This window comes from Dromiciops gliroides, chromosome 5, assembly GCF_019393635.1.
Source record: "Dromiciops gliroides isolate mDroGli1 chromosome 5, mDroGli1.pri, whole genome shotgun sequence".
Classification (NCBI taxonomy): Eukaryota; Metazoa; Chordata; class Mammalia; order Microbiotheria; family Microbiotheriidae; genus Dromiciops; species Dromiciops gliroides.
This window is the reverse complement of record NC_057865.1, coordinates 112,181,306-112,195,584: the sequence shown is the minus strand read 5'-3', so window position 1 is coordinate 112,195,584 and position 14,279 is coordinate 112,181,306. Positions and strand designations below refer to the sequence as shown.

Sequence of the window (14,279 nt, the reverse complement as noted above, 5' to 3'; positions counted from 1 at the left end):
AAGGATTGATGCATGAGGATAGATTAAGAAACCTAATTCTTTACAACTTGGCTGAATGCCAGAAAAGTGGGAGATAGGAGAACCATCTCCTGGCTCAAGGACTACAGTGAGGGATAGGGAAGTTGCTTAGCATGAGCCCAGGAAGCTGATCTAGAAGCATGAAATGCAGAAAAAAGCTTACTGAATACCAAGAAAGCTTCTTTTAGGTAAAATTGTCTCTGCTAGTATACAGTTAAGCATTCCAGGAGATGAGAAGTCTCCCAAATCTGAGGCCCTTTGGAATATCTGGCATGGCCTTGTAGGTTTGGCTCAGTAAGGCTAGCTGTTTATGTATGTAGCATAGGTTGGCCTGTGCATGCACCAACCATTTAAAAATATGTCCATATGTGGATAACTAAGGGCATTTTAATCTTTGTCTTACAGAAATACATATTTAAAGGGGCAATTCAGAGGGGCTGCAGGTTTAGGGTGGAGGGAGGAGAGTTAGAACCTATAATTACATTATTTTCCTAGTGTGGAAATTCCTGCTATGCGTGCATATATGCAACTCATCTGTAATTTCTATTCTTAAAGAATTGCCTTGACCACTAAGAGATTAAATGTCTAGCTCAGTGATCTCACAGCAAGTTTGTGACAGAGGCAGGACTGGAATCTTCCAGCACTAAAGCTGGCTGTCCGCTTATACCATGCTGCCTCTCATAAAGATATGTGCAGTCTGTAAGATTTAAAGACAAGTGCCAGGGCACCAATCAAAGAATTGTAGGTATAGAGCTGGAAGAAAACTGTAGAGGCCATTGAGTTCAAAAACCCCCTTCATTTTTCAAATGAGAAAAATTAGGCCCAGAGAGGGTAAGTAGTTTGCTCACGGTGACACAGTGTCTGACGTAGGATTTGAATTCAGATCTTTCCAATTCCAGCCTAATACTCTGTCTATTCTACCAACTAGCTACCTTTCTATCATTATTTATTATTTACTACTGTTTATTATAAACCCCGAATTTCCTTATTCTACTTTAAGGAGAACACTTCTTTTCTTCTCACTTATCATGCTTTGACTATTGAAAATTAATGCCATGGTATAATTGAAAGACCATTGGACTGAGGGTCAGAAGACAACTGAGTCATTACTCAGCCATTTCTTAGTTATGTTTCATAAGACATCATTTAGTCTCTCCGGTTCTCATTTTCTTCATTATAAAGTGGGGATAGCTCCAACTGATTATCCCCTAGACAGCTCAAATTTACCATGTCCAAACAGATCTCATTATTGCCTTCATTTCCTCCATGAATCCTAATCCTGTTCTACTTTTCTTTCTCTGTTTCTATTGAGGAAGACACCACATCTCTACAGTTCCTCAGGTTTGCAACCTCAGAATCAAAATCAACTCCTTCCCTATCTCCTATCCTCACTATATACACACTCAGTTGCTGAGTTTTGTTAATTCTTTTTTTTGTTGGGGGGGGGGGGTGGGGGGCAGGCAGTTGGGGTTAAGTAACTTGCCCAGGGTCACACAGCTAGTAAATGTCAAGTTTCTGAGGCCACATTTGAACTCAGGTCCTCCTGACTCCAGGGTCTGTGCTCTATCCACTGCACTACCTGGCTTCCTTGAGTTTTGTTGATTCTGCCTCTACAATATAGCTCATATCCATCCCCTTCTTGCCATTCACATGGCAGCCATCCTAGTTCAGGCCTTTAATATCTTACCTAGGCTACTGAAACAGCCTTTTAAACGGACTCCCTGATTCCAATATCTCTTCCCTTCAGTATTTCCACACAAGTGGCAAAATTCTTCTTAAAACGCGAGGCTGATAATGTCACACCTCTTGTTAGAGAACCTTCAGTGGCTCCCTATTGCTTCTGGGATAAAATGCAACCTGCCAAGGTTGACTTTCAAAGACCTTCACAATCCAGCTCAATAATTTTTCATCCTTATTTCACAATATTCTTCACACAGCCCAATTCCAGCCAAACGGTCCTGTTTGGTCCCCAAACTCAGTTTTTCATCTCCTGCTTCCATACCTTTCCAAAGACTACTGCCCCACCCATGCCACCTCACCTTCCTTTTCATCTTCACCTGTTAGAATTACCCTCTTTCTGCAAGGCTCAGCCCATACAGATCTTCATATGGGAGGCCTTTTCCTAATGTCCCTAGCTATTAATGTTTTCTCCTTCAAATTACCATGTACTTGCATGTTTATAGATTGTCTCCCCCTATCCTCATGCCTTGTAGAATGTAGTTACCTTTGGTCAGGGACTATTTCCAGTTTCACCTTTGAAACCCCAGCAGTAAGTACTTAAGAAATGCCTGTGATTGTATTTGATAGGGGATTTTGAAGCTTAAAAATATTCACCTAGCAAAACTTGTCAAGGGTCCTCATCACTGCCTAAAGAAGAAAAAGGTATGAATTCCAGGGTTGAAGTGACCTTGTACAATAAAGAAGTTCCTGGGGCATGATGGAGAAGTCCAGAGGAAGGCAGCTGGGTGGGAAATGACATGCCTTCAAAAATCTTTAACTATTGTATCAGGAAAATATATACTGAACTCTGGATGCCCTGTTCTGCCATTAGAGCCCATTTCTGTTCCATTTGGGAGAAGGAAATGATTCTCTTTTCTTTGTAATTTTATTTTCCAGCCTAAAAATGAAGGGGGAAAAGATTATGGGGACACTGTGTGTATACATATGTATGTATGTATGTATGTATGTGAATGTACATACATATGTATGCATGTGTGTATGTGTGTAGATATACATGCACCTATATATATATACACACACATGTACACATACACATAGCATTAGAAATCTCTCAAGGCTGTCTTTTTCCAATTAGGAAAAGCAACTCTCTTTATTAACTTACCTTATCAATTGATTAGTTCCCAATCTCAGTTGAATCTGTTTTTGCTGACTGTCTTACAATCTCTCTCAGATCTTTGGCACAGACTGATATTTTCTTATTGGGACCATGCACTTCTAAATACTTGAACCCCAAACAAGAGCTTTTAACCAGAAATATTTAATGGTATCTTCCCACTGAAAATTAGAGACAATAAGACATAGCAGGAGAATAAACACAACTTGTCCTGTCCTGCTATGGGATTAGCATGTTAGATGTGAACGAAACTATCTTTCCCCATTTTTAAAATTCTCACACCATTTTTTATGTATGTTTTCAATTTGTGTTTCAGGGCAGCCTTTGGAAAGGAGTCTGAAGTTCTCATTGGGAACCTGGGTGATAAATTAATCCCACAACAAGAGATCCTACGTGATGTCAGTGACCTGAAGGCTTTGGCCAACATGCATGAAAGCTTGGAATGGTTGGCAGGACGAACAAAGTCAGCTTTCTCCAATCTTTCAGCATCTCAAAGTAAGTGCCTGATACAGATTGTCTCATTTAGGGGATGGCCAAAAGGCTAAATAGTCATTTCATTCAGATGTGCTGATTGCTGGTGATATTGCACTGCCCAGTGGTCTGTGCTGTTTGTTAGAAATGGCTCCACTTCATAGAATTCCTAACTTTCTTCAAAGTGTAACTCATGTCACTACATGAAGTCTTTCTTGATTCCCTCCAAGGTGCATTAGTAGCTCTTGAAATTACTTTGAATCACTCTATCTATTTATCACTATATCTAGATATTTATTTCTCTATATCTCTTTATGTGTGTACACACAGAAATAGTACTTTCTACATAGTAGGAACTTAATAAATGTTGAATCAAAGTACAATTCTATTTTTGTTCTCAGATCTCTTTGTGATCTTAGGAAAATAACCCATCTCCCTATTCCCTTATGGAACACAGAAAGCCAAGGAGGTCTATTTCAACTCAACTTTTATACTAGACCTCAGAAATGTGTACTGGAGGCCAAACTGCAGCATCTCCCCAAAATAAAATCTTGTTAAGGGGTAGAAAGCTATATTCTTTATCCTCACCACAATAACTTAAAAACAGAAACTTGAACAAAAGTGCTACAAATAAGCATTTCATATAGGATTAGATATATAGCATGTACTTAATAGAAAGTGACTCACTGGAAAATTTGGGGGTGGGGGAGATCTAGAAGACAAGAGAAATGAAGATGGAAAGTAAGATTGAAAAGTAATTATTTTTTAAGTAATAAACATTTTTATTTATAGTTTTGAGTTCCAATTTTTATCCCTCCTTCCCTCCCTCCCTGAGGGGGCACACAATCAGATATGGGTTATACATGTACGATTATGCAAAGAAAAGTAATTATTTAGGACAAGAAATGAACGAGTAACCAAAGAAGATTATTACAAGGTTGTTCCTTCGGGAGAGAAAAGAGAGAGAAAGTAAGGAGAGACAGAGGAGGTGGAGAAAGTAGATTTCTGAGGTGACTCTTATGATACACTATTAAAAGAGTGTTGGGGGGGGGCGGGCAGCAAGGTGGCACAGTGGATAAAGCACCGGCCCTGGATTCAGGAGGACCTGAGTAGAGTGTTAGAGGTAAAGTATTTTGGTTATACCTTGCTATTTCCTTGGAATGTAGGTTTCATAGTAAATTATCATACTAGCAGTATGGCAATAGTAATAGCTGACAATTTATTGACTTTAACACTTCACAAAGTACTTTGTGTAAACCATCTCTTTCAAATTCCATAACAACTCTGTAAGGTAAATAGGAAAGGTATCATTGTCATAGCCAGGAAGTTGGTAGATTTAGGAGTCAAGCATGTGTGTTCTGACTCAAAAGACAACAGTCTTTTACTGCATCACAGTTAGCTGGTCACAGCCCAAAAGGTTCCTCCTTTTGACGAGATGGTCATAGAAACGAACCAGGGGAAAATAATTTCTGGGCTGCAGTAGCAAGAGATAGAGAAATTTCTCAAAATGGGATACTTTCTGAGAGCCAGTTATATCTAGCCTTTGGGCCTACAGCTGTCCACTTCTTCAGTGGGGGATGCCAGACAGAGTAAATGGCTTAAATTTCAGTAGAAGAAAGGTGCACAAGAGATGAGATTTCCAAGGCTATGAGATTCTAAAAACGACTTCTGAAGGAAATCATCTAATCTTCCCTGCATGACCCATAAGAAAAGAAAGCACATCTATTTCAGGATGTTTGAAAGTATTGCTTGAAAGCTGGATGTTTGGTAGGTGACTTTCTGATTCTCTGTTACAGTACAGCAAAGAGTTAAATCCAGACACCCAAGTACAAATTTCAGAAAAAGCCCCATGGCCCTTGGTTAATTGTGAAATAAACACTTAATGTCACCCTCCCTGCCATCTCTCCTGCTTCGATGCAAGGGCTACTTGGTTGTCTTAACATCAGTAATTGTAAGAGCTCATCTCATCGGTAGGCCTTCTGCCCCGAGGAGACAATTACCTAGTGTTTCCAATAATACAGCCTTCCAAATTTGATGTGTTCTGGACTAGAACTGCTCCACAAAGCAATATAATAGATAACCTCTATAGCTAACTGCTGAGTGATTCACACATGCTAACCTAGAATCAAGTGTTTTCAAATGGCAAGAGATGCTCTCGGAGCTAATGCTCAACTTTGTAATTGCACAATTTTGCCTGTTGTGTTCATGTCACTAAGAGCACCCTAGTGCAGTCGACGTCCAATTCTTGTCTTTAATCACCTGCGTGATTCTGACAAAGACCTATTCTACCAAACCTGTTAATGCTTCTGATGTGCTCAATTCCATCTCATAATATAAGTAGTGTGCTCAGTTTTTCGCTTCAAGGTAATTATTCCACCCAGTGAGTGATTTAAGTAACTGTCATCCTTCTGATACACACTTTGGAACACTTCAAGTGATCTGGTTTATCTTGCTCCCAAGTCCAGCCCATCCTCTCTTCCCTTGTCCTCTGGCATCCTAGCAGCTTGTTGGCAGAAAACAGCAATGGACGTGGACCCCCAAGGACCTGGATTTGAACTCAGTCTTTTCTATTTGTTCTGTAATCTTGGGCAAATGACTTAACCTCTCTGAGCCTCAAGAGAAGGTAGGACTTGATAACCACTCGGCTCCCATCCAGTGTTAAATCCATTAAATCCCTATTCCCTTATGTAACATGGAAAACCAAGGAGGTCTCTTTCAACCTATGATGTTTCTGTGTGGGTGTGACTCCAGGAGGAGAACTGCAGTTGGCCACATGATGACCATACTTTCATCCTAGAGGAAGAAAAACTTGCAACCAGAGAAATCACTTTGGCTAGTCAGAAGTCCCTTTAGGACTTGAAAGAAGGATTCTCACTCACCTGAACTATTTCATGTTACCCTAGACCAAGTCTAGACTTTGTGAGGGATGGACAGACATAGCTTGACCAGGGGATAGAGTTCACCACCTTTTCTTATTTATTGCCTACTTAATCATTCGATAGCAGATTGGATCTCAACATATCCTCTTTTTATTTTATATTGTAGATTTCCTTCATACTTCAGATCCAAATACAAGTCACCGTCTATCTTTTTTGACCTTACCAGTAATCTGTCTTACACTTTATTTCCTTCATTCTGTATTCTACCTTCACTTTCGGAGGGGTTCCTTCTTAAAATGAGCAGAACTGTGTGAGCCATGCCAAAAGTCCACCCATTCCTGGGCTACATTTTGTATCATACCTCATGTCACCTCATTGACATCACCTCAGACTAAGTTTTTCCCCTCTCTTAATATGTTTGTATGTACATAATTCTATACCATTCCTTGATAGCCTGTTCTGATATTTATTCTTTCTCACCATCTAGAAGGTTATCTTTATCATTTCTTTATGTCTAATTGCCATCGCGTTTTGTGTAAAACCTATTTCCTCTATTTTGTCATATTCAAAAATGGAAAACAAACCTATTATAATTCTAAAAACTCTTTAAGTCCCAGAATCTCAAAGTTGGGAGGGATCTTAGGAGCCATATAGTCCAACCCATACTTGAACAAGAAACCTGCCTACAATATATCCACCAAGTGCTCACCTAGACTTTTTTTTGGGGGGGGGGGTGGGGCATGAGGGTTAAGTGACCTTGTCAGGGGTTGCACAGCTAGTGACAAGTGTCTGAGGCCAGATTTGAACTCAGGTCCTTGCTCCCTAGTCCAGCCCATTCTCTCTGCCCCTGTCCTCTGCCATCCTAGCAGTTTGTTGGCAGAAAACAGCAATGGACATGGACCCCCAAGGACCTGGATTTGAACTCAGTCTTTTCTATTTGTTCTGTAATCTTGGGCAAATGACTTAACCTCTCTGAGCCTCAAGAGAAGGTAGGACTTGATAACCACTCAGCTCCCATCCAACGTTAAATCCATTAAGTCCCTATTCCCAGTGCTTTATCCCCTGCAATGGTGCTTTATCCACTGTGCCACCTAGCTCTCCCAAGGGTTCTTTATATATCCTGGACAGATGCCCTGGTAAAACTGCAGACCTCTCTCTCTTGCTATTATCAAGTCAACAAATAGCTGCCTCATTATCCCTCAGCTGGAAGTCACCCAAGAAATCTGTACCTCTCTTCTTCACCTGACCCTTAACTGAATGGCCTTTCATCTCCTGTGGATCTATCTTGTCATTCAGCAGGGTCAGCAGCTGCTCCTGCTTCACTGGAGAAGAACTTTATGCCTAAATAAATGTTCAGTGGTCCTTCTGGCCTTTCTTCTCTCATTCTTCTAGATTCCTGATACCTTTTGCCTCCTCAGATCCCTTTTCTTTGTTTTTTGTTTTTTGTTTTTTTTTTCATATGGAAGCTCTTGGGTTTTGTACAGAACACTTCCTTTTCCCCAGTAACCTGGAGATGAGAGAGGTACTCTTCAAGCACCACTTACCTTCTCTTCTAGAGCCTGATTCTGTATCCTCCATTCTAGGTGAAACAGCCAGCCTCCTGTAGCCTCTCCTCAGAGTTTCGTTGCAGAATGAACAGTCTTTTAATTGGCATTTTGTTTCTTTTGCCTTTGTTACCTTCTGAACGTCTCACCAATGTAATTAAGAGATTTCTCTAAATGATTCATATCTTGGGGCTGGCAGAAACTAGTGTTCCTCTCCATCATCTCAGCTTACGCTTGAGAGCTTGACACCCAGAGGTTGAAGCATTTAACCAAGATCCCTAAGCTACTTCATGGCAGGGGATTGAACTTGAACTGGGGTCTCTTTTCACCAATCAAGAGCCTTTTCCTCTCTACCAGTCTCTGACCACTTTCAAGTTCAGCAGAAAGAAGACTCCTTAGAGAACTGATGTCCTGATAATCCTGTCAATGTTATTTTTGTGTTTTAAATAACAAAATCTAATTGCTATTCCATATTCATCTTGTTACCCTTCCCCTACCCCCAATATAAACTTCTATACGAAGTTTATTTTCAACCTTAAATTCTCTCTCCTGCCTTTGTATCTTAAATTCCATTTTCATATAATTTAAGCTGTCAACTTTCATTCTATTCTTATCTTCTAGGTTTAGCGAGCCTACCTACTTCTCTCTCTCTCTCTCTCTCTCTCTCTCTCTCTCTCTCTCTCTCTCTCTCTCTCTCTCTCTCTCTCTCTCCCTCTCTCTCTCTCTCTCTCTTTCTCTCGGCAGTGAGGGTTAAGTGACTTGCCTAGGGTCACACAGCTAATGTCAAGTGTCTAAGGACAGATTCGAACTCATGTTCTCCTGAATCCAGGGCTGGTGTTTTATCCACAATGCCATCTATCTTCCCCCAAGCCTACCTACTCCTGTGTCATCTTTTTGGGAGGTTTTGGGGTGGGGTTGGGTTTTTTTTGCAGGCAGTGGGGGTTAAGTGACTTGCCCAAGGTCACACAGCTAGTAAGTGTCAAGTGTCTGAAGCCGGAATTAAACTCAGGTCCTCCTGAATCCAGGGCCGGTGCTCTATCCACTCCGCCATCTAGCTGCCCCCTGTCATCTTTTTTTTTTTTTTTTTTTAGTGAGGCAGTTGGGGTTAAGTGACTTGCCCAGAGTCACACAGCTAGTAAGTGTTAAGTTTCTGAGGCCGGATTTGAACTCAGGTACTCCTGACTCCAGGGCCGGTGCTCTATTCACTTTGCCACCTAGCTGCCCCTCCCTGTGTCATCTTAATAACACATGTACATGTCTGTGAACTAGAACATTGGCAAAGATTTTAAGTAATACCAGCCTCAACGCTGGACCCTTTAGAACACTATATAATATATCCAGCTATGATTATGCTGAGCAATTGATGACCACTTTGATTATGTCTCTCTAGGCAATGTGATTGCTACCTCATGGAGCTTTGTTTTTTGACTTTATGACTTGTTCAAGATATTTTATTTTCGGGGGCAGCTAGGTGGCGCAGTGGATAAAGCACTGGTCCTGGATTCAGGAGTACCTGAGTTCAAATCTGGCCTCAGACACTTGACACTTACTAGCTGTGTGACCTTGGGCAAGTCACTTAACCCCCATTGCCCCACAAAAACAAACAAACCAAAAAAAAAAAAACATATTTTATTTTCTTCCTGCACAGTTAAGTACTACAAAGCCAGTTATTCTACTACAGAATTAAATTAGCCTCATGGTTAGGATCATAGATTTGGGGCCTGAGGAGCTCAAGAGATTGAGTGACTTGCCCAGGGTTACACATGGCTGAACTAGGGTTTAAAACCAAGTCCATGGACTCTGAATCTAGTGCCCTTTCATGGCATCATGCATGTTAGTAAAAAGCCATTTTGGCAGCCTTGTTCTCTTCTAGATGACTGAAGTTGCAATTTACTCATATGATTTATCCAAATATCTTCTCAGATGTTCAGGTCAGTTAGATGTACAGTCTCTGATTTCCAGAGTTCATTATCTTGCATTTTTAAAAAATGACTATTATGTTTGTTCTTTTCTAGTTTTGAGAACTTGCCACAAAAACAAATGAACCATATCAGCTCCTTAAGTAACTATACTAGGTTCTGTGTTACTGGTCCCTTCTGATACCCCCAAGTACACAATCTAACTTAGTGAATTTCTCCTAAGTATCTTCCCTTTTCTAGTTGGGCTTTTCCCTATCTTATCACAGATAACTCTTATCTAGGTACCTCTTTCAACAACTCGTTTTTTTAATTAGGTCTATGATTTCATTGATATCAAGAACTCCATATGAGGAAACTCCCTCTACTAACATTAGCACACAATCTGCAATAATAGTCTTAGAAAATTACTTGGCACACTGAGAGGTTAAGCCCAAGATTGAAGGTGGGACTTGAACCCATATCATTGTGACTCTAAGGCCAGATCTTTATTCACTATGACATGTGGCCTATAATTGCTTTCATATGAAGTATGTTTATTTTTCTTTAGAAAGAGAACAACTTCAGTAACATCAGGGACATATTTTGCTCCGAGACGTGCTTGCATCATGAGGAAGTGATGCTGTTGATGGTGAATACAGTCTAGTGTAGGCAGGGTTGTCTTCAAACATCAGTGTGGTGGCAACCATGTTTACTTCATGAGCCTATGTGAAAGTTGTCCCTTCCTAGGCATCTCTAGTCATTCTCCATGAGCTTGGTTACAATTCTGCCTCTTGGTAGTCATATTCTTTAAGAAAACACTAATAAAGTCAACCTTACACTAGTAACTTCAAATATAGCCAAATTAATATAGAAAGAACTGTGTCTAATGTTTTCTTAAATTGCTATGAAGGGGCAGCTAGGTAGCGCAGTGGATAAAGCACTGGCCCTGGATTCAGGAGGACCTGAGTTCAAATCCAGCCTCAGACACTTAACACTTACTAGCTGTGTGACCCTGGGCAAGTCACTTAACCCCAATCGCCTCACCAAAAAAAAGGAAGAGAAAGAAAGGAAGGAAGAAAGAAAGAAAAGGTTTTTAAAAAAATTGCTATGGGGGCAGATAGGTGGCCCAATGGATAAAGCACTGGCCCTGGATTCAGGAGTACCTGAGTTCAAATCTGGCCCCAGACACTTGATACTTACTAGCTGTGTGACCCTGGGCAAGTCACTTAACCCCCATTGCCCCACAAAAAAAAAAATTGCTATGAAGTCTAGCCAGCCTCCATTAGATTTTTTATATAGAATTGTAAATCAGCAACTAATTTTAAAAGTTAAACTTTTACTGGGAAATGCCACTTTATAGCCTCTAAAATGATCTAGCTTTTTGTTCTCCTATATTATATTTATAATTTATAATTGTAATATTTATAATTGGACATTTATAATTGGAAATTGCTTTGTAGTTATTTTCCTTCTTATTCCTCCATTCTTGGAGGAGTAGATTGGTATTATCTCCCCCATTTCACACACAGGGCACCAAAATGTTAAAAATGGTGTAATGAAAAGAGCCCTTCATTGGGAGCCTGGGGCATTTTTAAATCTGATCTAATGATCATGGTTGCTGTATCTTTCTCCCTGCATACTTCTGCCTCCCCCTTGATCTACACCAACCCATTGTATGAAATTGGGCAAGTCACTCTTGCCTCCCTCCATTTCTTCATTTGTAAAATGAGAGAGCTATACTCCAATACTCCCAGTTCCTTTCCAACTCTGGTTGGAAATCTAGAAGGCCACACAGGAATGATAACCCACCTTTGCCTGCTTAGACTTACTCTCAACCAAATCTGATTAAAAGTAGAGTGACTTCTTACTCCTGCCCAGCTTGTTATATCTTAGGCATAAAGTCTCTTTTGATATCAAGATCTGAGAAAACCAAACCAGTCAAGTGAAAGTGAAACTTTCTACCAATTGTCACCCTAGAAATTAGAGAATGAAAAGACCCAACTGTTCTATATTTACACCTGATCAGAACTCTGTATGACTTCCAGTTTCATCTGACCTAAGGTTTCCTAAAAGGCAGAGTGTGATTTCCACCTTAGAATTCAGTCAGAGCTTTTGTTGTGCTTTCATAATTAATGAATTCTAAAATACAAATCAAACCCATTGATGTGTTTCTGCATAGCTACAGAATTGACAGTAATAATTTGCCTAGCCAAGATCCCATGAGGTATTGCCCAGTTTCAGCTTTGTGTTTTTCCTGAACCATTAAATACTGTTTTCCCCTCTCCTAATTCCATTATTATTATTATTAATTAAAGCCCTCTGTATGGTAATTCCTTTCCTACTCAGGTATTTACAAGTTCCAAATATTTGTAGACTATTATCAGATCCTCTTTAGTCATTGCTCAGCCTAGCTGTACATATTTAGTTTCTGTAATCTTCTTTCCTAAGTTAGGCTTTCTGTGCCTTTAATCATTTTCTGTTCTATTCTTTTTCATTTTCTCAAGCCAACTCATTTAGCAATTTCCTCTTCTTATGCCTAACCTCTCCAGGTCTGTTTTTATTATTTCTCCGTTCTCACCGCTGTTGGCCATACCTTCTAAGTCAGTGTCATCTGTTAATTCCATTATCTTTCTGCTTGCCAAGAAAATCACCATTTAGCATTATACTTTTGTTTATGAGTTTTCTGCCCATTGTCAAGCTGAATGACTTTGTCCTCACCCAAGCTAATTAGAACCAATTTTACTTGTAAATTTTTATGAGTCTTTATCAAATGCTTTTCTAAGGTCCAAATATATATCTATATTGTCTTTCCTTTCAGAGCTAATCGTATTATTTTGTGGGGGAAAGAAACACTGTGGCAATTTTATGAAGATTTCATCCTTATTATTCTTCAGGCTTAAGTAAAGTTTGTTCACATATAAAACCTCAATGAAATGTATATTAAGGAAAAATGAATGTATGGAACCCCCGCATTCAGTGTGCTGACCATTCTGAGGACTCTTATAAAAATGTTGTTGCCACTGACAACAGAAATAATGGTTATTCTCTTGTTAGTTTCTGAGTAGGAACATCTGGGGTCCTCTATTTCCCTCTCCATGGCTGACATTATTACTGATTATCAGCTAAGCCTCAGCTGGACATGAATGGATTTTTCGGGCTTTGAGTCTTGAGCATCTCTGGTTTTTGCCATAGAAAGTGTACTGTCTGTGTGTACAAACGCCCTGGCTTCTGTACCTTGTACTCACAGATTCCTCCTACAGGAATCCCTGAGTCTTCCTAAGCTCCCATCTCCTCTGCTATTTGCTCTGTCCACAAGCACTTTTTTCTTTGATCTGGGTTTTCTGCCTCCCCTTCAGCCACTTGACACTTTCACCACTTTGTTGTTGTTCAGTTATTCAGTGACTCTTCATGAGTCTGTGTACCATAGCCCACCATGGGGTTTTCTTGGCAAAGATACTGGAATAATTTGCCATTTCTTTCTTCTGGGGATCACCCATCCGTAGGCAAACAAAGGTTAAGTGACTTGCCCAAAGTTAAATAGCTAGGACGCTTCTGACGCTGTATTTGAACTCAGGTCTTCCTGACTCAGAGCCCAGCACTCTAGATGCTTCTCCACCTACCTGCCCATAATTAGACTTGAAGGTTTTTTTCCTGTGCTTTTGTTTTTCTTCCCTCTTTAAGATATTGTTGTTGTAGTTGTTATTCAGTCATTCAGTTGTGTCTCACTATGCATTACCCTGTATGGAGGTTTTTGGCAAAGAGTGGTTTGCTGTTTTTTCTCCAGTGGATTAGGCAAACAGAGGTTGTGACTTGCCCAGGGTTACACAGCTAGTGACTTCCAGGACCATATTTGAACTCAAGGCCTTCCTGACTCCAGACACAGCACTCTATCTACTGAGTCACTAAGCTGCTTCATCATAATTTAATATTTGCCATTGTTGTAGTTCAGATGTTTGGTTTTGTTCAATTCTTTGTGACCCCATATGGGGTTTTCTCGGCAAGGGTACTGCAGTGCTTTACCATTTCCTTCTCCGATTAATTAAGGCAAACTGAAGTTAAATGACTTGCTGAGGGTCACACAGCCAGTAAGTGTCAGAGGCCAGATTTAAACTCAGGCCTTCCTCACTCCAGGCCCAGCACTCTAACCCCAAGCCATCTAGCTTCCTACAACTAAAATACTTTACAACCTTTTCCATCCTTTTTCATCTCACAACCATTCATGGCTCATTATTGATTTTATTAATGTCTCCGTGTTCTTGTACCATCTCCAAGAACAAATTAGATTATCTATGTAAAGCATTTTATAAACCTTAAAGCACTATTAAGATGGCAGCTGCTGCTATTATTATATTATCACCAGGGTGATTATGGCTCCCTCTACCAAAAACAAACAAACAAACAAAAAAAAACCACATGAATGTGTCTTTGTCTTCTGAAGCTTTATGCCTATGTGAATATAGATGAGACTCTCTTCACAGGGACCCAGAGGTCCCTAGTCACCAAAATATGTTTAATGCCACATCCAAAATGCCCAAATACAAGCCCTTAAATATCATCATCATGATACCCTTTTGCAGCATGTTACACCATGTGTGCCTCTACTGTCTTAAAAGAA

At 40.1% G+C, this 14,279-nt stretch overlaps 1 protein-coding gene across 1 annotated transcript in view; it reads left to right on the top strand.

The window, feature by feature from the left end:
- The window catches only part of EXOC4 (exocyst complex component 4), a 911,169-nt gene that overhangs the window by 770,432 nt on the left and 126,458 nt on the right, over positions 1-14,279 (top strand). Inside the window, exon 14 of the mRNA XM_043968219.1 lies at positions 3,189-3,367. Within this exon, the coding sequence (XP_043824154.1) occupies positions 3,189-3,367 (179 nt within the window). The remainder of the gene's footprint in view (positions 1-3,188; positions 3,368-14,279) is intronic.